Source organism: Oncorhynchus clarkii, chromosome 21 (assembly GCF_045791955.1).
Source record: "Oncorhynchus clarkii lewisi isolate Uvic-CL-2024 chromosome 21, UVic_Ocla_1.0, whole genome shotgun sequence".
In the NCBI taxonomy this organism is placed as follows: Eukaryota; Metazoa; Chordata; class Actinopteri; order Salmoniformes; family Salmonidae; genus Oncorhynchus; species Oncorhynchus clarkii.
This window is the reverse complement of record NC_092167.1, coordinates 27,369,096-27,395,872: the sequence shown is the minus strand read 5'-3', so window position 1 is coordinate 27,395,872 and position 26,777 is coordinate 27,369,096. Positions and strand designations below refer to the sequence as shown.

Here is a 26,777-nt window from a genome sequence, read left to right as displayed (position 1 = left end):
GCAGTTTCTCAGTGAGAAGATGAGTAAACTCTAAGATAAGAGTAATACTTTAGAGTAAACTCTACTGACCAGTCTCAACCCAGTCTAAGAGTTGTATTATTATTTGGCTATTATTATTATTATTATTAACTTACAGCGATACCATGTTTGAGCGAAGCTCCCTTTTTGTGCTGTAGATCAGAAATCATGTTTTTATATCTAAAGTCCTTTAACGACGAGAGAGAGCAGCCTCAAAACCAGCCACTGACGAAACAGAAAAAAAACACAAAAAAATAATATATATATATATATATATATCTTCATCTTCTGCCGTCTTCGTGGTGTTGTGGTTCAAAGGGGGCGTGACCTTGTGAGCCAGCCTTGGGGTCGAGGTTGAAGGGTGGTGGCAGAGGGCCAGCCTTGGGGTCGAGGTCAAAGGGTGGCGGTGGAGGGATTTAGTTAGAGGGGTACACCACAGAAACCCCATCTCAGATCAGATCCCTCCATCCAGCTTCATTCTGTAGAGAGAGAGAGAGCATCAGTTAACTTCAGCAAAAAAGTTGGTAAAAAAGCATGTCCCTTCGTGGTCCACACACATTCTGGCAGTGGATTAGGCTGGGCTCTGGCTGCGCATATCCCCTGTATCTAAAGCGTGTGCGTATATTTCCCCCTGTGTGCGTGCGTGCCTGTGTGCGTGCGTGCGTGCGTGTTTTAAGGCTGGCCCCAGTTGACCCTGAGCAGGGCTTTGATAGGGGCTTTGTCCTGTTATAACAATGGCTGCTGGGTCACAATACAGTTGCTTTGAGAGAGGGCTTCAGCTGTGGACGGGCTGGAGCGACAGGAATGCTGGCTAACGCTTTCTATCTGTCTGTTAGGGGGGGATGGAGAAAGGAGTGGGAGGAGATGGGGACACAGAAAGAGCGAGTGAGGAAGGGAAGGAGAGATGAGGGAAACAGATGGAGAGAGATGAGAGAGAGAGAGAGAGATGGAGAGAGGTCTTAAGGATCCTACTTAGACCATAACAATATGCTCAGGCTCCAACCACTGCTGGACACTACTGTACAACAGCCTCAACTGACCCCCTTTGGCAATGAAGCCCCTTATCTACTTCCGCCGAGTCCGATGAACTTGTCGACACCCATTTGTAAGTCGCTGCGTACAGTATGAAGGAAACAAGATGTCATTTCGCAACTCAGTGCTAATTAGGATTAGAGTAATGACGAAGTCGACATGCTAGCTGTTCCCATAGACTTCCAGTCATTGCACAGTTGCTAACTAGTGTTAGTGTAAACGCTAGAGAGCATACTTCCTTTTTAAGTTGCAAGCAGACATACAAATGATATCCACGAGTTCATCTGACTCTGGGGAAGTAGATAAAGAGCTTCATTGCCAAAATCCCAAACTATTCCTTTAACAAACAAAAAATACTTAAGTCTGTTTTATTATGCTAAGTCCATGTTAAATCTACATACCTCAACTTTGAATTAATTTAACCTTTAACTAGGAAAGCCAGTTAAGAACAAATTGTGATTTACAATGACAGCCTACCAAAAAGGAAAATGGGGGCCTGGGATTAAAAATAAAGACAATATATAGGACAAAACACACATCACAACGAGAGAAAACACTACTACATAGCAAGGCAGCAACAACATGGTAGCAGCACAAAACATGGTTCAAACATTATTGGGCACAGACAACAGCACAAAGGGCAAGAAGGTAGAGACAACAATACATCACACAAAGCAGCCACAACTGTCAGTAAGAACGTCCATGATTGAGACTTTGAATGAAGAGATACAGCTGAGATAAAACTCCAGTTTGAGTGTTTGTTGCAGCTCGTTCCAGTCGCGAGCTGCAGCGAACTGAAAAGACGAACGACCCAGGGATGTGTGTTTGGGGACCTCTAACAGAATGTGACCGGCAGAACAGGTGTTGTATGTGGAGGATGAGGGCTGCAGTAGATATCGCAGATAGGGGGGAGTGAGGCTAAGAGGGTTTTATAAATATGCATCAACCAGTGGGTTTTGCGACGGGTATACAGCAATGATCAGTTTACAGAAGAGTATTGAGTGCAGTGATGTGTCCTATAAGGTGCATTGGTTGCAAATAACATCTAGCCGCTCCAGAGCACCATTGCCTGCCGATGTATAAATTAAGTCCCTAATCTAGCATGGGTAGGATGGTCATCTGAATCCGGGTTAATTTGGTAGCTGGGGTTAAAGAGTAGCGATTACGATAGAGGAAACCAAGTCTAGATTTAACTTAAGCCTGCAGCTTTGATATGTGCTGTGAGAAGGACAGTGTACCGCCGTCTAGTCATACTCCCAAGTACTTGTATGAGGTGACTACTTCAAGCTCAAACCCTCAGGAGGTAGTAATCACACCGGTGGGGAGAGGGGCATTCTTCTTACCAGACCACAACCTTGTTCTGAACACCTCCAAATAAGTTCAAGGGTAGAGAAAGCTTGTTGGACACTAAGAAAGCTTTGTTGTAGAGAATTTAACACAAAATCCAGGGAGGGGCCAGCTGAGTATAAGAATATCATCTGCATATAAATGGATGAAAGCTTTCTACTGCCTTAGCTGTTGTTGATGTAAATTGAGAAGACGTGGGGCCTAGGATCAAGCCTTGGGGTACTCCCTTGGTGACAGACAGTGGCTGAGACAGCATATTTTCTGACTTTATACACTGCACTCTGAGGCAGTTAGCAAACCAGCCCTCAGGAGACACCAATACTCACAAGAATGGAATGGTCTACTGTATCAAAAGCTTTGGCCAAGTCAATAAAAATAGCAGCATAATATTGCTTAGAATCAAGGGCAATGGTGATATCATTGAGGACCTTTAAGGTTGCAGTGACACATCCATAACCTGTGCAGAAACCAGATTTCTAGTATTCTCTCGGGTATGCAATCAAGAATGACAGTCAGTTGATTATTGACAAGTTTTTCCAACACTTTCGATAAACAGGTCAAAATAGAAATGGGCCTATAACAGTCAGGATTAGAGGTCGACCGATTATGATTTTTCAACACCGATACAGATTATTGGAGGACCAAAAAAAGCCGATATATATATATATATATATATTTTTTTTTTAAAGATTTAGTCTAATGACAATTACAACAATACTGAATGAACTTCTTTTAACTTAATGTAAATAAAATCTATTTAGTCTCAAATAAATAATGAAACATTGAAATAATGCAAAAACAGTGTTGGAGAAGAAAGTAAAAGTGCAATATGTGCCATGTAAAAAAGCTAACATATAAGTTCCTTGCTCAGAACATGAGAACATATGAAAGCTGGTGGTTCAATATTCCCAGTTCCTCAATATTCCCAGTTAAGAGGTTTTAGGTTATGTATTGCCAGCACCATTGCTAAGAGCTGCTGGCAAACGCAGTGAAGTGCTGTTGAAATGAATGCTTACGAGCCTGCTGCTGCCTACCACCGCTCAGTCAGACTGCTCTATCAAATCAGACTTCATTTTAATAAACACAGAAATACAAAACTTATGGTCATTAATATGGTCAGCAAAACATTTATTCTTTCAGTGAAATACGGAACCGTTACGTATTTTATTGAATGGGTGGCAACCCTAAATCTAAATCTTGCTGTTGCATTGCACAACATTCAATGTTATGTCATAATTATGTAAAATTCTGGCAAATTAGTTCAATGAGCCAAGCGGCCCAAACTGTTGCATATTCCCCCCGACTCTGCTTGCACTGAACGCAAGAGAAGAGACAATTTCCCAAGTTAAAATAAATTAATGTTAGCAGGCAATATTAACTAAATATGCAGATTAAAAACATATTCTGTGTATTGATTAAGGCATTGATGTTTATGGTTAGGTACATTTGTGCAAAGATTGTACTTTTTCAACAATGCGCTTTTGTTAAATCATCACCCGTTTGGCGAAGTTGAAGTAGGCTGTGATTCGATAAATTAACAGACACCACATTGATTATATGCAACGCAGGACAAGCTAGTTAACCTAGTAATATCAACCATGTGTAGTTAACTAGTGATTGAGAAGATCCGTTTAATGCTAGCTAGCAACTTACCTCGGCTCCTTACAGCCACAAGGTCCTTTTGACATAGACTTGCGTAACAGGTGGTCAGCCCCCCACACAGTTTCCTCGTAGATTGCAATGTAATCGGCGTCCAAAAAGGCTGATTACCGGTTGTTATGAACTTGAAATTCAGACTTAGTGTACGGGGCCAGGAGAGAGCTTAGGGCAGGTAGGGTACAGGCTGGTGCTGATGGAGGACACAACCACCCAGCAACAGTCAACAAAGAGCTATTTGAAAGTTTAATGCTTAAAACCAGCAAATCAAATTGTTTGGGGGAGACTTGGTGGAGACAACAGAGCACTGAAAGTGATCCTTGGTAAAGAAAATAAATGCCACTCCCCCACCTTTGGAAGATCTGTCTTGCCGAAAAATGTTATAACCAGGAAGGTTAACATAAGTATTCAAAACACTCTTCCTTAACCACATCTCAGTAATGACAAACACATCTGGATTGGAGCTGTGAACCCACACTTTCAATTGATCCATTTTAGGTCATAAGCTTCTAGTGTTAACGTGCAGATAAACCAGGCTTTTACGAGAGCAGAAATCAGTGAAGCAGATATCAGAGCACAAGTCAGAATTGGGGCTAGCAACAATACATGCACATTTCCAGATATCATCAACAGTAATACAATCAAGGCACTGCATAGGACAGGGAGAGCTCTGCAGTGCTGATTTATGACATCTGAATGTGCATCAGATGGCAACAAGATCATATTGTACAGCATTTCCATCAGGTAACATGAATACAAAGCCAGCAAGAGGTGGTTAGAATAGGATGGGAGGCCAAAAGTCTGTGTAACCAAAATAGAGAGTCAGAGTCCCGAGTGTGGGAACAGTCTGTCCCACGGTTGGGTAAAGAAAGTTTGCTGACTGCAAAGTATGCAGGAGTCATGAGGCAAATAGCAAAATGCACAAGAAATGCATTTCATCTTTAAGGCATTGTAAGTTCCGAGTCACTCGCCCCAACAGTGCGCGACTGCTGGAGGCGAGCGGTTGCTCAGGCGAGAGGGGCGAGTGTGGTGGTACCTGTACCAAACGGGGAGACAAGCCAGGGCAGACGGTGAACAGATCACCGGGTGGAATCCAAGTAGAAGTGCAGCAGAAGTAGGTGTCTCACCCACTTGGGAGAAGCTTTTATTTCTGGACAGCAAGAGAGCGATTCTGAGGATGCTTCGAAGACTCCTGCCACTTGCTGGGTGCAAAGGCCTCGACACCTTTTACTTCACATCTTAGTGCCAATTTAATTTGTATCTGGTCTGTCCTTGCAAGCCTGGGAACCTTAACTCAGCATTCAGTCCCCATAAAATAAATCATTGTAATGTACTTTATTTTTCTTCTTGGCTTTCTAAATAGCATCAGACCAAACACTACTCACTCACTCAGTTCCAGGTTGGATGGTGTCCTCAGGTCTCTGCTACTTGTTTGCTAGAATTGGGCCCAACGTGAACATCACCATCATTTGAGACTAATGTATGCGAAATCAGTGGACAAATTCAGGAAGGTCTATCCCCGTTTTCTTTCTGGTCAGGTCTGGGTTTGGATCTGCAGTAAAAGGTAAACTGTCAATCAGCTTACAGGTTAAGTGTCCCTGATTAGCCAATAGCCAAGGATCTCCTGTATACCACCCTTACCTTGCCACAACAACTGAATGGCTAAAACGCATTAAGAAGGAAAGAAATTCTGTTCACTGAAATGCATTCCACCTCATGAAGCTGGTTGAGAGAATGCCAAGAGAGTGCAAGGCTGTCAAGGCAAAGGGTGGCTACTTTGAAGAACCTCAAATATAAAATATATTTTCATTTGTTTAACACTTTTTTGGTTACTACATGACTCCATATGTGTCATTTCATAGTTTTGATGTCTTCGCTACAATGTAGAAAATAGTAAAAAGAAAAACCCTTGAATGAGTAGCTGTGTCCAAACGTTTGACTTGTGCTGTGTGTACGTGCACACACACCTCCTAATGTTAGCCCCGTCACTAAAGGTTTTTAAAAGGTCAAATGGCCACCAACGCTACTGTCCCAGGATAAGCAGAGAAGACAGACTGCTGGACTGAAAAGGAAGGAGAAAGAGTGTGAAAGAGGGAGCGAGATTGACCTGAGAAGACTGCTGATGCCGGAAGGAGGAGGAAGAGAAGGAATTAACCTAGCTACATTGGAGACTAATTAATCCCACTTGAAAACCAATTAGATTACTCGGCTTCACCACCCTTCCTTCTCTTCCTCCCACTCCGTTTGCTTTTCTTTCTCCCCCTCTTCTTCCGACCATTAGGTCAGTTCCATCCAACGGGTCAAGTCCAATAGATAAATGCCATAATTAAAACGATGGGAGTCGAAACAGGCTTAGTGGTAATGCCATTCACCCATGTCAACACGGTCTCTCACACATTTGTATTATACGTTTTTGAGTTACATAGTACAGGTAAAAAGAAAACGTGTACTGTTATGTCTAGTCGGAGCGACCAGGTTGCCCATGTGGCTTCCCAACACTCAGTAACTTGCCTCCCCCTCATCTCCTCTGAAATGGGGAGCGTAATCCTTCCACTTGACCTAAGGATCTCGGTGTGTGTGTGTGTGTGTGTCCTTAAAGGTCTGTCAGTCCATCTCAGAAACACCCATGACAAGGTGGTCATGGCCAAATGCCAGGTGACAGATAATGGGTGAGGGGTGGCACACACAAAAGGTTACATTTATAAAAATACAAAAAAGATAAAATAATAAACCAGAGTGTGCTTCTAGGGTACTAATCAGGATACTACGATACCAGATTTCCCTAGGTAAAAAAGAAAACAAAGCACAAAAAAACTATGGTCCTTTAAAGCCTACTTTTGGAAAATATTGTGTGCTATTATATCTTGCAAAATAAACTAAATGTGACTCTGGGCGACAACATAAGGCAGTATTGTCCCCAACATTAGGACCGTTTTCCTCAAGAAATTCAGTCCACTTTATGATTTGCTTCCTAGTATTGTGATACTGGTATCGTGACAACACTATCCTAGAAAGCACACCCAGGAAAATGTGGCGCCGGACATCTGACCAGCAGCACTTTCATTTACCTGTACATTTGAGAAATTTACCGGACCCATATTCAGTGGGTGCGTAACCTGATTAGGGTGTCCGGCAACGGTGCTCAGAATGACAGAAATCACATTTCGATTATGGTAATTCAAAGGAACAGAACATGCAAGTGACATTTCACATCAAATTTTATGTCACATTCGAAGAATACAATAGGTGTAGGTAGACCTTACAGTGAAATGCTTACTCACAAGCCCTTAACTTCATTTCTTGAACTGCCTTGTTGGTTAAGAAAATATTTACTAAATAAAGTAATTTAAAAAAAATCTAATCAAATTACATAACAGTAACAAGGCTATATATGGTACCTGTACAGAGTCAATGTGCTTGGGTACCAGTTAGTCATGGTAGTTTGTACATTGGGTTGGGGAAAAGTGACTATGCATAGATAATAAACAGCGAGTAGCAGCAGTGTAAAAACATGGGGGGGGGGGGGGGGGGGGGGGGGGGGGGGGTCTGTCATGGTCTGGGGTGTCTCAGCATCATCGGACTGAGCTTGTTGTCATTGCAGGCCATCTCAACGCTGTGCAATACAGGGAAGACATCCTCCTCCCTCATGTGATACCCTTCCTGCAGGCTCATCCTGACATGACCCTCCAGCATGACAATGCCATCAGCCATACTGCTTGTTCTGTGTGTGATTTCCTGCAAGACAGGAACGTCAGTGTTCTGCCATGGCCAGCAAAGAGCCCGGATCTCGATCCCATTGAGGAAGTCTGGGACCTGTTGGATCGGAGGGTGAGGGCTAGGGCCATTCCCCCCAGAAATGTCTGGGAACTTGCAGGTGCCTTGGTGGAAGAGTGGGGTAACATCTCCCAGCAAGAACTGGCAAATCGGGTGCAGTCCATGAGGAGGAGAACCACTGCAGTACTTAATGCAGCTGGTGGCCACACCAGCTACAGACTGTTACTTTTGATGTTGACCCCCCCCCCCCTTTGTTCGGGACACATTCAATTACTGTTAGTCACACGTCTGTGGAACTTGTTCAGTTTATGTCTCAGTTGTTGAACCTTATGTTCATACAAATATTTACATGTTAAGTTTGCTGAAAGAAACAGTTGACAGTGAGAGGACGTTTCTTTTTTTGCTGAGTTTAGGTCCTGGATGGGAGGAAGCTTGGCACCAGAGAAGTATTAGCCCGTACGCACTACCCACTGTAGCGCCTTAGTCAGATGCCGAGCAGTTGCCATACCAGGCGGTGATGCAACAGTCAGGATGCTCTTGATAGTGTAGCTGTAGAACTTTGAGGCTCTGGTGACACATGCCAAATCTTTTCAGTCTCCTGAGGGGGAAAAGATGTTGTCGTGCCCTCTTCACGACTGTCTTGGTGTATTTGGACCATGACAACTTGTTGGTGATGTGGATACCAAGGAACTTGAAAAACTCTAAACACATTCCACTACAGCCCCATCGATGTTAATAGGGGTCTGTTCGGCCCTCCTTTTCCTGTAGTCCACAATCATCTCTTTTGTTTTGCTCACATTGAGGGAGAGGTTGTTGTCCTGGCACCACACGGCCAGGTCTCTAACCTCCTCCCCCTATAGGCTGTCTCGTCGCTGATCAGGCCAACCACTGTTGTGTCGTCAGCAAACTTGATGGTGTTGGAGTCATGCTTGGCCAAGCAGTCGTGGGTGAACAGGGAGTACAGGAGGGGACTAAGCACGCACCTGAGGGGCCCCCGTGTTGAGGATCAGCGTGGCACATGTGTTGTTGCCTACCCTTGCCACCTGGGTGTGGCCCGTCAGGAAGTCCAGGATCCAGTTGCAGAGGAAGGTGTTTAGTTCCAGGGTCCTTAGCTTAGTGATGAGCTTTGTGGGCACTATGGTGTTGAACGCTGAGCTGTAGTCAATGAACAGCATTCTCACATAGGTGTTCCTTTTGTCCACGTGGGAAAGGGCAGTGTGGAATGCCAAGGCGTACTCTGTTACAAGAAAAGTAACAGACCGCAAATTCACTAGCCTACGTCAATCTACTATCCACCATAGTAGAAAAGTATATTTTCCTCATCTATGGCCATAATATTGGGTCAAATTACATCCATTAGACTTATGATTCATTATAGCTTAATCAATTACTGTATTAAATTAATAGTTAAGTTCCAAAACAACAAAAAAAACTAATTTCTGAAGCTTATACTTTGTAATAGTCTACACACCATAAATATACAATGAATTTTACACAGCCTACTATGATTCCCAGGGTGCAATGCTTCACTCAGGGTTACCAGCTGGCTACTGCAAACAAGCCCAGCCAAACACAAAGTAACTTTAGTCTAAATATATTGCTGTCATTGCTAAGTTACGAGTACATTTCACATTACTTTCAGGTTGTAATGTCATTGTCACTCAAATCATTTGAATTTAGTTGCTAGTAGAATAACGTTACAATTCAAATGTGTGTAAAATAGTTTTTAAATGTAATTTTGCAACTATACCCTTGCACTGCATGGTTTTGGAACACATTCTTCTTAGTTGTTTTGGTGGGCTTGGCCCTCATCTGCTCTGTAAGCAAAGCATTCCCATAGTTTGCTTCTGGAGCTACTTTTGTGGTGGTATGCTGTTTTCGTTAGAAGCATTCTCTCCCCTCCCGCTTTCCTCTCAAAAGTGGCTTGCTTTGTGTGAACTGCATGCGCAAGTAGCCTGGCTCGCTTTCTAGTGTCCCCTTGAGGAGATTCAGACAAATTACTAGACAGACTGGATCCTCTCAATCTGTATGACGTGAGACAAATTTGACAGAAGTACCAAAAGTAACAAATTCCAGTACAGAACTGTTCCATGTTCTAGTATCAAAAAAGTACTGAAGTTTCAGTATACAGTGCAGCAATACTAGGGACACTGAACAATTAAATTATAGTGAACAAATATGTGCGCAGTGAGCACACTACGATCTTACGGACAGCATTAGCCAACTTCTACTGTCCTTATATGGTCATACAAACAGCACTAAGCTTTGGCGTTGAGGGGGATTTTTACACTCAAGGCACATGATTACTCAACCAAATTCATATTAGTCACCTCACATCCTCCTCCTAAGTGGATAGGAGGGAACGTTTACTTTCCAGCAAGGCCTATTAGTCAGTCATCTAACGTCCCAGAGAAAACACTTAGCACAGCACACACACGAGTTTCCGTTGGCCAAAAGCCGGCAATTACAGCTGATTAATTTTTTTACATTTTTTTAAACCTGATAAATTGACCAGCATAACATTTTTGTAAAATAACACTTTTTATGAATTGATTGAAATAGCAGTCATTATAAATACATTTGACAGTCACGTTTATCAGTATATTTGGTTCATTTGCATAATTTAGTGGAATTAAATTGGCATCTGTATTTATGTTATTTATTGGATAAATAACGACTATCGCACAGCATCCTTTGCTGGTTCTGCTTGAGTAAAATATGTGTTTTTATAAGCCCATTCATTGCGCGCAACAATTATAAAATGTTAACAGTTTTGGTGCATGTTTAAAAACTATTTTTTATATTTAAACTGATAATTGAAGCACGCCTCCCATTCACCAGTCAAGTGCAGGCAACAGTATGCTACCAGCGCAGCCTCTTTACAATGTGAGCCAGTTTGCTATTTTAAAACCTACTTCATCGTTTGAAACCTGAACGTTTTACTTCATATTATGAGGCATGTCTTACCTTGCTTCAAAGTAGCCTACAGGCAAAAATCTGACCATAGAAACGGAGGCAATTCAATTTCTCCTGCAATTTCTACCGATCTGTGTGCCAGTTACAACTGCCATATGCTCATTTTCGTGGAACAGTTTCATCTCAATAATAAAGTTTATTTTCAAAATCAGTCACATGGTTATTACAAAATTCTGAATTCAAATGATAAAAATCTAAAAGTTTAAATTTAACTAATGCGAGAGTACCAGCCTCTGCCATATGAACACATTGATGATACACGTGATCTATTGGCGGCTAAAGAAATGAGTGCATGGAACTAGAGATGGGCCTACTGCTGCATTGGCCCCTAGTTGACAATAAAAGTTATAGCCTGAGTAAAAATACATAAAGCCGACAAAGTCAAACATTCTAAGATCCAGTTCTTTCAAATCGCATTCATCTCTATACTGAGCCTGTCAAGACAGATAGAACGGGAGGTTGAGCTATTGCAACAATGTTTCAAATCAAAAAACTGGGTCTGGCCTGAAGCTTTCCACTAGCGAACTTGCAATATTGTATCAACTAGACTATTCTGGGTTATCAGACAACTGTTTGTGCCCAAAGGAAAATAGTAGTTATTACACACAGAGGCCTGGTGATTATCAGGAGAGAGATTGTTGTAAAGATTTTTCAAAATAGGCCTACTGCCAGGAACTATTATAATTCGCAATGGATGTATAAAAAAAATAAAACAGACTTTGTTGTCTGACTATGTGAGGTGAAGAAAGAAAATGACTGAGAAGCTCAGCTTATTAGTTGTGGATGTGTTGAGTTAAGACAACAATCAGAAATCCCCAAATGAGCACTTTCCTATATTTGCCCACAGAAGGCCAGGTACTTCTATGCATGCTCAGGCATGTGCGCACGCTCCGTTAACATCAACAGAACAGAGAAACCAGACACTTGCTCAAAACAAAATATTTTTTAAAACGCTACATTTTTGTTTCCGCACAAGTGTAGCAGGTTGTGAACCGTAAATAATACGTGCAGTGAAATAATGTAACGGTGATTAACCCTTTGACACGTACGAACACACGGGTGGGATCATTCTACAGTGATCCCTGCGACATGTGCGCAAACCGGTGTGATTAGAACGTCCAGTTACGATTGACGCAACAGTCCGCGTTAGACCTGGACACATTTTTGCACAAACACATTCTTTACAAAGCTGTCCTCAAATGTGCAGTTTATTTTTGGGATGCAATGCTAAGACATCCATAGAAGTAGCGACAGCATACCAATTCTCATCCACACCGGAAGATGTAGGCTACATTGGTCGTAACGAACTCTCAGCTGACAAACCATAGTATGAATTAGAAATTACTATTTACAATTCATCACAACACGAGTGACTTCACCAGTGACAGAATTGAGTAAAACACTTTCTAAAAATCAAAAGTAATCCGACGATAGGTAGTTTGTGCGAGCAGCCATGTTTTGTTTTTTCGCATTAACCAAAGATTAACAGTTACAAGAGGAGTTGAGTCTGTTTGTAGTATGTCTATTGAAGGGGAGGGGGGGGGGTGGGGGGGGTGGGGGGGGGGTCATCTACCATCATTCACTTCCCGGAAGTTTACCCGAAAGACGAGTGAACCATCCCTTCACCTCGTTTTGTTATAATATCTTTGGTCTGACAGACGTTTACGTGACAACCAGAATGCATTGTATGATGTCAAACATGGCACCACAAAACTGGCAATTAGCTTAGCATTAACTCATCATAAAATCAGTAAAAAAAAACATTAAAAACATGTTATGCAGAAACTGTAATGATAACGTAATAAGGCACTGTGATAGGAATTAAAATTATTAGTAGTAGTGAAGGCAATGCGGGGGCCACCTGGGGAAATGTGCCAGGGAGAAAAAAGTTTGAACTTGGGCTGCTCAGTAATGCCGCAAACGTAACAAATGTCAGCAACAGTAAAATGGGATACTTCTATTAATTAACTAGGCACACCAATTCAAAACTGATGTTCAAAAATAGAACTTCAAACATCTTCACAGAGTTAATCAGGCTGTTGATTGTGGCCTGTAGAATGATGTTCCACTCGTCAACGGCTGCGCAAAGTTGCTGGATATTGGCGGGAATTAGAACGTACTGTCGTACACGTCGATTCAGAACACCCCAAACATGCTCAATGGATGGCATGTCTGGTGAGTATGCAGGCCATGGAAGAACTGGGACAATTTTAGCTTCCTGGAATTGTGTACAGATCCTTGCGACATGGAGCCGGGGGGGATGAACTGCACGACAATGGGCCTCAGGATCTCACTATCTCTGGGCATTCAAAATTACCATTGATAAAATGCAATTGTGTTCGTTGTCCATAGCTTATGCCTGCCCATACCATAACCCCACCACGTGGCATTCTGTTCACAACGTTGACATCAGCAAATCACTTGCCCACACAACTCCATACACGTGGTATGCGGTCGTGATCCCGGTTGGATGCACTTCCAAATGATCTAAAACGACGTTGGAGGCAGCTTATGGTAGAGAAATTGACAAATTATCTGGCCACAGCTCTCGTGGACATTCCTGCAGTCAGCATGCCAATTGAACACTCCCTCAACTTGAGTCATCTGTGGCATTGTTGTGCGACAACTGCACATTTTAAAGTGGCCTTTTATTGTCCCCAGCACAAGGTGCACCTGTGTAATTAGCATGCTGTTTAATCGTTGTCTTGATATGCCACACCTGTCAAGTGGATGGATTATCTTAAAGCAAAAATGCTCACTAACAGGGATGTACACAAATTTGTGTACAAAATCTTAGAGAAATTAGCGTTTTGTGCATAACATTTCTGGGATCTTTTATTTCAGCTCAACAAACTTGGGACCAAAACTTTACATGTTCCGTTTATATTTTTGTCAGTGTAATTTGAAATTGACAAGTTGAAACATAGCCTACAGATAATTAGCAGGCCGCATGCCTTCCTCGAGGTCAGCGTGGGTTGCACAGCTATTTTCACCTTCCAACAGGACAACAACACTTACCACACAGCCAAGACAACGCAGGAGTGGCTTCGGGACAAGTCTCTGAATGTCCTTGATTGGCCCAGCCAGTGCCCAGACTTTAACCCGATCAAACATCTCTGGAGTGACCTGAAAAATAGCTGTGCAGCGACACTCCTCATTTAACCTAACAGAGCTTTAGAGGATCTGCAAAGGGGAGAAACTCCCCAAATACAGCTGTGCCAAACTTGTAGCGTCCTACCCAAGACTCGAGGCTGTAATCGCTGCCAAAAGGTTCTTCAACAAAAAAGTACTGAGTTAAGGGTCTGAATACTTAAATGTAAATGTGATATTTCAGTTTGCAAAAATAAACTGCTTTTGCTTTGTCATTATGGTATTTGTGTGTAGATTGAGGATGGTAAAAAAAAAAAAAACATTTAATCCATTTAAGATTAAAGCTGTAAATTAACAAAATGTAGACAAAATCAAGGGGTCTGAATACTTTCTGGATGCACTGTACATCAGCAGAGGCTGCTGCAGGTAGGACGGCTCATAATAATGGCTGGAACGGCGTGAATGGCATCAAACACATAGAAGCCATGTGTTTCATACCAATCCACTCATTCTGCTCCAGCCATTACCACAAGCCCATCCTCCCCAATTAAGGTGCCACCAACCTCTTGTGATATACCTACATAAGGAGCTGCATGTCATTGTGTAGTTTAGGATTACATTGAATCCTACCTCCAGAAGCATATCTCATGAATAGCAGACCCTATTCCCTTCTTCCTATGCCAATCACATTTGCCTAAACCTACTGTCAAGCTACCAGGTTGTTAGCTAGCGAGGTAACATGACTGAACAACATTATTTGTTATGAAACCAATAACTAGTGACCCGGGATTAGTTTAAAATGGCCCGTGAAAATATATAAAATGTGTGCGAAACCCGATAAAGAAAAAAGGCATTTCCGGTAATATGGGCCATATTTCGTTTAACAGTTGTTTTCTTCGCTGTTAAACTGCAAGCATGTCAAGTTTTCACTCTGGCATTGAGCTGGAAACAAAAAACTATTATTGAAATGAAACTACCAGGAAAATGCACATATGAACATTACAATTGACACGCAGATCGGTAGAAATTGTATGATAATTTGTATACTTCCCCAAACTTGAAACTCAAAAGCTGCCGATGAAGTCTTAATAAAATAATTGCCTCCACCTTCCTATTGTCGGATTTTCAAGCAAGGCAAGACTCATATGCAGTAAAATATTCAGGTTTCAAACAATTAATTATGTTCTCAAAATGCACACGGCCTCCAGCTCACAATGTAAAGTGGTAGGTGATGTGCTGATTGCATGCCTACCGTAGTTTCTTTTTTTGGGGGGGGGGGGGCAAAAGCTGGCAATTTGCAGTTAACGGAAACCCTGGTCTTGAGTTTAATTTATTCAGACCCTTTACTCAGTACTTTGTTGAAGCACCTTTGGCAGCGATTATAGCCTTGAGACTTCGTGGGTATTATGCCACAAGCTCGGCACACCTGAGCTCAATTTCGAGTCTCATAGCAAAGGGTCTGAATACTTACGTAAATAAGGTATTTCAGTTTTTTATTTTTAATACACTCGCAAAAATGTTTTGTCATTATGGGATATTGCGTGTAGATTGCTGAGGATATTTTTTTATTTAATCCATTTTAGAATAAGGCTGTAACGTCACGAAAAATGGAAGGGGTCTGAATACTTTCCGAAAGCACTATATTCTTTCCTCCCATTCCTCCAGCCAAATCACAGGTAGGCCTTTGCCAATATGAGCCATTTCATGCGGTATTATATACACTAAACAGTGTGAAGTTAAAATCAAACGTGTTGTATTAAGTAGAAGTGCGAATTTCAGTGAAAGGTTTTTGGAGAACGTTTAGCAAACATGACCAAGCGTCTGGGGGACGGGGCGAACAGGATTCTAGGCCACTTTTTTGGGGGGGGGGGTTTCACCATAGTATCGTGATACTACTCAGTAACGTGATACTTGGCCTGGTATCATTTGTAACATTCTGGTATCGTGACAAGCCTACTGTGATTATTGGCGGCTAAAAAAAAACTCAGTTAGCACACAGAACTCAGATGGCCAATGCAGCCGTTGGCCTAGAACTTCCATTGTCAACTAAGTAAAAATGGCCTACATAAAACCGTCACACAGAAAATATACTTATGAATTCTGGTTCTTGGAAACAAATTAATCTCTCTCTACTGAGCCTGTTCGCCTCCCTTTCTATAGGTCTTGAGTTCACTAGTGAAGTTTAACATTAATTTGATACAATCAACTAGAGCCATCCAGTACCTGTCTCTAACAAACTTGCAACATTGTATCAACTAGCCTATTCTGGGCCCAGAGTTGCCCAGGCCCTGAGTGCAGGACAGGCAGCTGTTTTTGCACAAGGGAAATACATTTATTTTGTGAGGTTTCCACTGGACATACACTAGCTTTCAATAGTTTGGGGTCACTTAGAAATGTCCTTGTTTTTGAAAGAAAAACACGTTGTCCATTAAAATAACATAAAAATTGATCCGAAATACAGTGTAGACATTGTTAATGTTGTAAATGACTATTGTACCTGGAAACAGCTGATTTTTAATGGAATATCTACATAGGTGTACAGAGGCCCATTATCAGCAACCATCACTCCTGTGTTCCAATGGCACGTTGTGTTAAACTTGGATTAGCTATCATTTAAAAAAGCTAATTGATCATTAGAAAACCCTTTTGCAATTATGTTAGCACAGCTGAAAACTGTTATTCTGATTAAAGAAGCAATACAACTGGCCTTCTTTAGACTAGTTGAGTATCTGGAGCATCAGCATTTGTGAGTTTGATTAGAGGCTCAAAATGGCCAGAAACAAAGACCTTTCTTCTGAAACTCAGTCTATTCTTGTTCTGAGAAATGAAGGCTATTACATGTGAGAAATTGCACCGGGGCCTCCCTTCACAGAACAGCGCAAACTGGCTCTAACCAGACTTGAAAAAGGAGTGGGAGGCCCCGGTGCACACTGAGCAAGAGGACAAGTACATTAGTGTCTAGTTTGAGAAACAGACGCCTCACAAGTCCTCAACTGGCAGCTTTATTAAATAGTCCCCGCAAAACACCAGTCACAACGTCAACAGTGAAGAGGCGACTACGGGATGCTGGCCTTCTAGGCAGAGTTCCTCTGTCCAGTGTCTCTGCTCTTTTGCCCATCTTAATCTTTTATTTTTATTGGCCAGTCAGATATGTATTTTTCTTTGAAACTCTGCCTAGAAGGCCAGCATCCCAGAGTCGCCTCTTCACTGTTGACGTTGAGACTGGTGTTTTGCGGTACTATTTAATAAAGCTGCCAGTTGAGGACGTGAGGTGTCCGTTTCTCAAACAGTTTTCAGCTGGTGCTAACATAATTGCAAAAGGGTTTTCTAATGATTATTTTGCCTTTTAAAATTATAAGCTTGGATTAGCTAACACAACGTGCCATTGGAACACAGGAGCGATGGTTACTGAGTGGGCCTCTGTACGCGTACGTAGATATTCCATAAGATAAATCAGCAGTTTTAACAATGTCTACACTGTATTTCTGATAAATTTGATGTTATTTTAATTTAAAAAAATAAAAATCGTGCTTTTCTTTCAAAAACAAGGACATTTAAGTGACCAAACGTTTGAACGTAAGTACACACACACGATGTAACGTACAGTGTCAGAGGGGTCCGGTTTTTCATCTTTTCTCAAACACTATTAGTCCATTACCATGTCACTCAACGCTTGAATAGAAACATAGCTAACACCCCGCATTTTAATGCTACACAGTCACTACCATTCCCTTTCGTTTTCATTGCAGCCTCATTTGAATGCTGTGATTACACAAAATGTGTTGAAATCAAATCTTGTGCTTTTTGAGATGGAACGACCCAGACGTATATCGTCATTCATAGCAACTTACTGCAGAGCAACTTATTATACAGCGATAAGGCAATTAATGTGCTCATCCCAATACACATCAACCTGCAATTAATGAGACCGGTATATAGCCTACTAAAACATTGATTTGACCTAACATCTTGTGATTACATTAACATCTGTATGTATTTACGTTAGAGTGTTTGAGAGCAAGTTTAGGTTCTTCGACACACACATACATAGGGATCCAGTTGCCAGTGCCTGGGTAGTGTCCTGCTTTAGGGCCAGTGTACATTCTGTAGTGCACTACATAGGGAATAGGGTGCCATTTGGGGATGCAGACTACACATGCTTACTGCTAGTGTCAGTCTGAAAATAAAGCAGTAAATATAGATGGAGGTGGTATTGGAAAGGGCAGCAAGCGAACACTCAACAGCAGCTAGCTGATACACCGCTGTACGAAACTGAACTCAGCCCCATACTACCAGTAACCAGTATACTCAGTCACACTCTGAAGGGGACCTATCGATGTGGGATAGGAATGGGCAGCAGCTAGCTAACGCCCTCTAACCTCTCTACTCTAAGCTAAAACAGTAGCTAGCTAGCTAAAACTCTCGCTACTCTGTACTCAACAGGACCATAACCAAGATCCAAATAACTCCATGCTCCAGACAACCAGTAGGCTACACTCACACTTTCACACTCTGGAGCCTACCTATGGATGTCACAGGGATAGGAAAGGGCAGCAGCAAGCACAACACTGTACGCTCTTTCAACCATGCTCCACACACACACACACACACACAACCCTCCATATACTCTCACTCTGAAGCCAGGGTCGTGTTCAGTATGCCACACATAGCAAAACGAGAAGGAAAGTCTGCGCTGTTATCAGACAACTTTGAATAGTAGCCTACATTCTGCCCATGTTCCCATTTCAAAAGGTTTCACTTCGGCGTGCCCTAATGAACAGGACCTAGTAGCCCACTAACTTCCTTGTCTCACTCCATTTCCAAACATTTTCTCATGGAGGAAGAAATGGAAAGGGTACTGAAAGACTCAGGTGTGCCTGGCTGCTCAGGGCAGGCCACAGGAAGTGCATTCCTGTGTGATGATGCGTTTCCTGTGCCCCTTGCCTCTGCTGAGACACGCTGGTCCAATTAGAGCACATCAAAGACCATCCGCATGACTCAGACACACAACAGCGGAAACACTTCAGTGAACACACCCTTTGTCAGAAAGGTGTTTTTTCCCCTATGGAAAACCAGAAACACGCTTACCCACAAACAGTATTGATTCTCCTATGGGAGCATGACATCGCTAAGGGGTGCAGAAAGGGGTCAATACAACACACACACCACACGTGAACACACACACACACCTGCAGGTCAAGGTTTCTCCAGATTACCTTGGTACTGTTTGACCCACTTTGGCACACTGGCCAGGCTCAGGGTCAATGAACTTATATCTTTGTCCATTTCAGCAGCAGCTCAACAGTTAACATACGAGTCAGCCTGTGGTTGCATGAACCTATTGAGTCAAACTATCAAGCACCAATCACCCCGGATGAAATTGCTCATTGTCTAGGATTTGTTTGTTTCATTAGATTGCTCATAGGATATGTTGTAGAAACAATTAGGTTAAAGGCTGAAAAGAGAGATGCTTGTCTCACTTAACACACACACACACACACACACAGTGTGTGTGAACATTTTTACTAGAGTGACACCTCATGCTTCTTTTAACAGCCTTGTATACTCTTGGCATTCTTACAACAAGCTTCACCTGGAATGCTTTTCCAAGTCTTTTATTTAACTAGGCAAGTCAGTTAAGAACAAATTCTTATTTACAGCCTAGGAACAGTGGGTTATCTTTGCAGCAATTCAACCATTATTCACACAATCTCCTCTGAACAGGTGATGTTGAGATGTGTCTGTCACTTGAACTATGTGAAGCATTTATTAGGGCTGCAACTTCTGAGGCTGGTAACTCTAATGAACTTATTCTCTCCAGCACAAGTAAATCTGGGTCTTCCTTTCCTGTAGCAGTCCTCATGATAGCCAGTTTCATCATAATGCTTGGTGGTTTTTGCGACTGCACTTGAAGAAACTTTTAAAGTTCTTGAAATTTTCCAGATTGACTGACCGTCATGTCTTAAAATAACGGACTGTTGTTTCCCTTTGCTTGTTTGAGCTGTTCTTGCCATAATATAGACTTGGTGTTTTACCAAATAGGGCTACCTTCTGTATTACCACCCATACCATGTCACAACACAACTGATTGGCTCAAAGGCATTAAATAAAATAAATAATAAATAAAAAAAATCCACCAATGTACTTTTAACAAGGTTTTAACATGAACAGTATGAAGAATACAAGTGGACATAGCTGAATAAAATATTTTCTCCAAACAATTTCAGGGAGTGCGCACGTATAACTATTCTGGTTGAGCGGTTAACAAATTAACATGTTAATCTACTATCCTTCATAGTACAAAAATTAACCTATTCTATTGGTCAACTTGTAATTCTCACACAGAAGTACAATGGGGGATAGAATTCTGGGACAGTTGTGGGATGCGATAGATCCCAAATTAATACAACCACAAAAATAAATAAAAACATTTGATAAACTATTAGGGTATTTATTCACATAAGTGCAGCAATTCACACATGGCAGTAGGCTATAAGCACAAATATTTTTTAAAAATGCAATCAATTAGCAGGAAAACATTCTCAAAAGTGACCGTAAATGCAATTATGCATGTAATGCGTTATGTGCATTTTTATGGTGAAAATTATCTTCTCCAAATTCACACACCGCCTATGTATGCCAGTTAAGCTAATACCAGTTGTAAAATTGATTGTGTTTCATTTTTTCTCCTAGCTCCAACTTCAGACGGTTGAGTCAAAAATCAATGTGCCAACTAGAAGTCTATTTTTGCATATTTTACATTCGTTTTTCATACCAGCGTACTTTGAAAACGTGTGCAAGTTTGCAGGTCTGCAGAGCGTCTAGTGTGCATTCTGAACGCTCAGAGTGAAACACTGAATTTAGGAAGGGACAATTGACAACCTTTGAATTTATAAAATGCTCCGAGCACCCTCTGACACTCTAGAGTGAATTTGCGAAGAAACCTTAAAATCATCCAAGGCGTTACATTTGAACTCATGACTGATGCACCTACATCATTATACAGGAATGCTGCGGATTCATTAAAAACTTGTTTTTTTTTTTTAAGTGTGGGCAGAGTATAGGGCTGGGAATTGCCAGGGACCTCGCAATACGATATCATCACGACGCTTTGGTGCCGACACGATATGTATTGCCATTCTCACGATTCTATATCTACTGCGGTTCAATACTGTGATTCTATGTTGCAAACATATTGCTCATTATATATGTCTGCTGCAGCTAGAAAAGAGAGCATGAGAAAATGTGTTTTGATCAGCCATGGAAATAAACAAGAGTGCTGAAAACAAAATAGGCTCTCTATTTCAAAAGGAAGATGGAGAACAAGCTATTAAGCAAAAATACTGGAGTGTTGGTGCAGATACAGCCAACTACTGAAAAAATATTGCGATAGTCAAAACGAGACGATATATCGTCAAATGATTTCCCAATATGAAACTATCGATTACTCCCCAATCACTAGTAGAGTACAGTAGGGGAGAATCCCTCTCCTCATTGTCACCTTTTACACTGCAGGGCAAGCATGCCTCCCTGCATGCTAACATACACAACTGGAGGGCCACACACACACACACAGAAACACAGAACTCCTACAAGCACACTGAACACAGAGCAGATGTAAGCACACTGAACATAGAAATGCAGATCCACACACACTTATGAGCATTAGGCTAATATACACAAACCCCACCTCATCCCCCACAAAAACACTCTCTCCGTCACTCACCCGTGAACGTGGCAGTCATCCCGTCTGACTTGGTGAAGTCTATACTGGCATAGGCGCCGTTGTTCTCCGCTACCGGCACAGTCACATTACCAGCTGAGGGGGCATTGGGTGTCGGCCCGGTTCCCCCCTGCTGCTGCGGTATGGGGAGTGTGTTAGATTCCTGGTCCTCTCTCAGCTCCAGGGCAATGTAGTTGAGGCCGTTCTGATATCCCACAGACCCATTTCTGCACATATGTTCTCCAGGAGGGCCCCCAGAGGAGGCTGACTCCATGCCCAGATCAGAGGGCCCTGGCTGGGCAGGAAAACCAGCCAAATCTACCCCTATCCCCTCCACACACATCCACACGCTATCAAAGGAGCCAGAGCTGGCCCACTTGGAGCACTCGGCCGGGAGAGCTCCGTTGATGGCCGAGGGGTTGGCTGAGCCCGATGGGGGATTGGTGCCGGTGCTGGAGCTTGTGGGTCTGCCTCCTCCGGGGGTGGAGGAGAAGGTTTCAGAGCTGTGTCTGCGTCGCCCCTGGGGGTCAGCACGTACCACTTTGGGGGGCTCAGGCTGGGGAATGAAGGATGAGGGCGGGCTGATGGTGTGGGGGAGTAAGGTAGGGGGGTACCGGCCCTCCATCACACACAGGTGCTGCAGCATAGCTGTGGGGCTACTCTGTGACCCCCGCGACCCCTCATCTTTGCTAAGGTTAAAGGTCATATCTGTGTAGTCATCTGTTCCCGTCCGCCAGTGAGCGCCAGAAGAGCCAGGAGATCCGCTCAGGGAGGAATTGGCAGTCAGCGGTCGAATGTAGCTGGGTGGATTCCATGGGGCCACCAGAGAGGGTCTGGGAGACTGGTTCTTAGTCAGGCGGCAACCATCATCACGCCCACCTCCAACCACTACACTCATATAGTCCTGGTTCTGGGGAGGGGAGTGACGCTGCTCGGCAGAGCCCATCGAGGGTGAGACGTAATGGTCAGAGAGAGGGCAGGATGTGAGGGGTCCGTAGGGATCCCCAAACTCGATGTTGATGTACTCGCCGGGGCTGGAGGGTCCCTCGGCAGCAGCTGGCTCACTAACCCTCAGCGACCCATGGACGCTGTGGCGGCCCAAGGGGAGGCGGTTGGGCCGAACCGCAGTCGTTCGTCGGTCACCTCGAGCTGCTTGGTGGTGGGCACCGTAGGGCGGGGGGTGGTGGGCGTGAGGGGTGTCTGACCCCCCACTACTGAAACCCTTTGTCGTAACGCCAGTGACCTGGGAGTAGATGGGTTTAGCCGGGGAGCTCATAGGCACGTATTCCTCATGCTCCCATTTTCTCTGTTCACCATCTCTGGCGACGGGGGCCTTGTAGGAGCGAGGCAAGGAGAAGTAGGGACTGTATGATTTAGGGGTACCTTCAGGGTTGCTCAGTGTGTAGTATCCTCCTTCATTGGAGAGCTTCCGTCCTCCTGTCGCGTTCCCTCCTCTTCCACTGCTGTACGACATGTCCATGTACTCTCCAGTCTCAGGCCGCTCCACTATACTACCAGAACTACCGACACCCAGACCCATGTTACTGCTACTGCTGTGGGGACTTGGGGAGGCCTGGACTGGAGAAGAGGAGCTCGGTCCCCCTGGTAGCATCATCATGTAGCCCTGGGGGTCCGTAGGCTGGTGTTGTTGGAGCTGGTGGGCCGAGCGTGGGGCCAAGGCTGGGCTAGAGGCCTGGGGGGAGTGGGAGGGCTGGGGATGGGGAGGGTGTGAGAGAGAGTGGTGATGGGGATGAGAGTGGGAGCTAGGTTGCATAGGCATGTAATCCGGGGTGTCACGGGGTGAGGCTGCCACCCCACACAACATGGGCATATAGCCACTGTCCTCCTTGGCCGAGGAGGAGGGGTAGGAGGAAAGAGGGGGTCTGCCCTGGCTGTGCTCGGAGCAGGAGCTGTAGTCGGAGCGGAGGGAGGACGAGGTGGAGGAAGGTTGGTTGCTGCTGCCGGTGCGTCCCAGAGAGAGAGCCTCTTCCACAGACACCAACTCGTCCTGTGAGAAGGTGGTCTGGGTCATCTTCTGGTACACAGCCACGCAGCTGCTACCGCCGGCAACACCACCCTGACTCCCGGGCCGCGTGAATGAGTGTGTCCGCCGCCTCAGAGACCGGTCTTCGTCCGTCGACGTGCTCTCGTCCCGGTGGGGGGCCTCGGCACCGCCAGAGCTACTCACGCCGCCCGCTCCAAACACCTCGCGGTGCCAGCCCATGGCCATGTAGTCACTCAGGCAGTTCTCTTCTCTGATTGGTGGGGTGTTGCCCAGCGAATCGGGTGTGTTGCTACGGACTCGGAAGTAGCGAAAGTCTCCGGGGCTTGAGCCGTACTCGTCTGAGGAGTTGAAGCCTCCGTCAGAGGGGGAGCCGCATATGGACGAGCTGGAGGGCCGGGTGAGGGTGTCAGAAACTGAGCCGTGACCGCTGCTGCTGGACACACTAACAGGGGAGGTGGTGGAGGAGAAGTGGGAGACGGGGAGCGAGGCGGAGCGGGTGTGGCTGTTGGAGCCCGGTAGCGCCCTGGCGTAGCGCCCTCCTCCCCCGGTGTTCCCTGCCCCTCCCCCACCCTCCTGGCGCCCTAGGTGTATCCGGGCGGTGTTCAGGTGGATCAGGCTGCCGGTAACAGACCGGAATGGCCGGTTCATCGTCCCTTCACCTTCACTTGACGTCCTGAAGCGGTAGCCACTGGCACCGGAGCTCTTACTCGATGGTGGCGTACCGACCGCCGACTCGGTCCGGGAGCGGCGCTGGAGACCCGTCTGGCTCGGCGGCAGGTTGCCTAGGTGACGGCGGGTGGTGATGAACGCCATGGGGTTGGAGCCCGATGATTGGCTTTTACTCCTAGGGCGGATCTCTGCGAAGGCCTTCAGAGCCTTCATGGTCTCTAAGATGGTCTCGTGCATGTTCTGAGCCACAACAGAGTCATCTACCTGCATCCATATCTCCCCTGGTCCTATGGAGGATGACCGACCCACCTCGATGAAGAAGAAGCTTTCTGAGTGTCCACATCGTCTGATGTTCATTAGCTGGAGGTTGACATACGGTGTCTCAGAGTTTAGTTTGACCAGATGGATAGTTTTAGAAGAGAGGCATAATCGATACACACCTGTGAGGTTCTTGGTCTGACCCAGACCTTTGGGTTTCACATTCACCTGCCACACCTCTTTGAAAACCGTACCTGGTGTGACTGTACCATAGCCATCATCCAACTCGTCAGAGTCTAGATGCCCCTTTTTCCCCTCACTCATTAGTTCACTCAGGGCTACATACCAGTCCTCTTGCTCCTGCTCGTTTTCAGCCACAATGGCAAAGTACTCATCCTTAGTGTAGAGGGCTATGAGGTGTTTGTTCTTGGAATCCGCTCTTTTGTTGACGGTGAAGCACTGATACAGATAGATCACCCGTTTCGGGGCTGCTGCTGAAGACCGGAGGCTACTGCGGAATTTTTTATCGCTGTCATAGTACTCCAGCCGGCTGAGGCCTAGGTGGCTCGCCACCCTCAGAACGAAAAACCTCTTGTGTCCATGCTTCTGTTTCCGTAGGTAGCCACACTTCCGAATGTCGTCCATGACCCCTGAGGTAGCGACGCTAACGTTAGCATTCGCAGCCAATTGAATTGCAGCCGACGCCGCGTTCACCGATGCAGCGAGTGCGTGGTGGCTAGCAGAGGGGTCCTCATGTACCAGGTTCAATGACGACAACGAGGCTTTCCTTACCGGGGACCCTGGGATGTTTTCACCAGAGAGAGTATGCTGCTGTTGCTGTGTCGCCGCCGGATAGTGGTGCAACAGCGGGCGTTGTTCTTTGGGCAGCGAGTTCTGGGGGTAGTGATGGTGGCTGTGGTGGTTGGAGGGCGGCATGTGCTGATGAAAACGAGCTCCACTGCCACCGCAGATATTCAATAACGGGGAAGGGGGTTCCCCAATTGAGGTGTAGCCGTTGGCTGCCGTAGCCGCTGGTGTCGTCCCGATGCCCCTCTGTTGCGTCTCCACCAACAACATAGCGGCTTTGTTTTCTTGGTAATTCATCAAATTGGCCATTTATAGAACACAACCAAAGGTCACTTTACCTAAGCAGTGCTGTGGACCTAGACCCCATTCTTGTTTAGGAGACGGACTCCGGCTGGCGCTGCTGTAATGTGGTGGCTACACCGCGCGATGGTTAGCTACAATCAAAACAAAAATGTCAGATTGTTAAGTTAAAAACGACCGGTCCAGGCCTCTTCGCGAAAAACAGGTATCCAATATGGGGTTTTATGAAATAAAGCCGCCCCTGTGCAACATATCCACGTTTCTATAATCGTTAGAATCCAAGCTAGCAGACTAGCAATCTGTCCCCTTCTCCCTCTCTACATATCTCTACAGAGCGGAGCACAAACAACACGTGACTGGTGGGTCATCCATAAGTAGGAGGAATAATGAGCCAGACGGGGCTTCTCATTGGAAGTTCAGCGAGATTGACAGGAACTGACAGGCAAACAAGACAATTGTTTTGTGTCATTTGTGTTTTACGTCAATACGGTGGACCAATGAGGCATCGCACATATTTTCTTTAGTTAAAGAGAGGTGTTCGAGATGATTGACAGCTGACTGGCCCATGCTTACAGGTACAGTGATAGGCGTTCGATGATGCTACCCCTTTCATTGGACAATATTGTTGATTGACCACTGTTTTGATTTGGCACGAAGGTGTAATTTTTATTTAACTTGGCAAGTCAGCTAAGAACATTTTTTTTATTTACAATGTCTGCCTAGGAACACTGGGTTAACTGCCTTGATCAGGGGCAGAACGAGTGACTTTTACCTTGTCAGCGCTGGGATTCAATCCAGCAACCTTTTGGTTACTGGCTCAACACTCTAACCACTAGGCTACTTGCCTCCCCAAAATTTTGCAAAGCCTTGGGCAAAATGTGCCCCAAAACAACCCCTTGCCTCCTTCCCATTTGGTGTACTTTACAGATTCCAAAGAAGTGGGCTCTAGTAAAACCATTGGAATGGTTGCAGATATTACCAAACTGATAGCACCTATCTGATTATTTCAGATCTGCAAAATTGGAAGGGCCAGGTGTCACAGTCAGGGGCCACAGTAATTATTTAGGGTGTTGTTTGTAGAATCAGTTGACAATTTGTGTTTTCTTTTTGCAATCATCTTAT

At 44.5% G+C, this 26,777-nt stretch overlaps 1 protein-coding gene across 1 annotated transcript; it reads right to left on the bottom strand.

Moving 5' to 3' along the window:
- Positions 1-296: 296 nt before the first annotated feature.
- LOC139378817 (insulin receptor substrate 2-B-like) lies at positions 297-25,955 on the bottom strand. The gene is made up of 2 exons (XM_071121338.1): positions 21,620-25,955; positions 297-497 (listed from the first exon to the last, which is right to left on the bottom strand). Exons 1-2 carry the CDS (start codon positions 25,662-25,664, stop codon positions 493-495), a joined length of 4,050 nt encoding a protein of 1,349 aa, XP_070977439.1. The 5' UTR covers positions 25,665-25,955; the 3' UTR covers positions 297-492.
- Positions 25,956-26,777: the final 822 nt, after the last annotated feature.

What these genes read in the sequence shown, in the direction of transcription:
- LOC139378817 (XM_071121338.1), bottom strand. Translation starts at nt 25,664, where the DNA reads ATGGCCAATTTGATGAATTACCAAGAAAACAAAGCCGCTATGTTGTTG.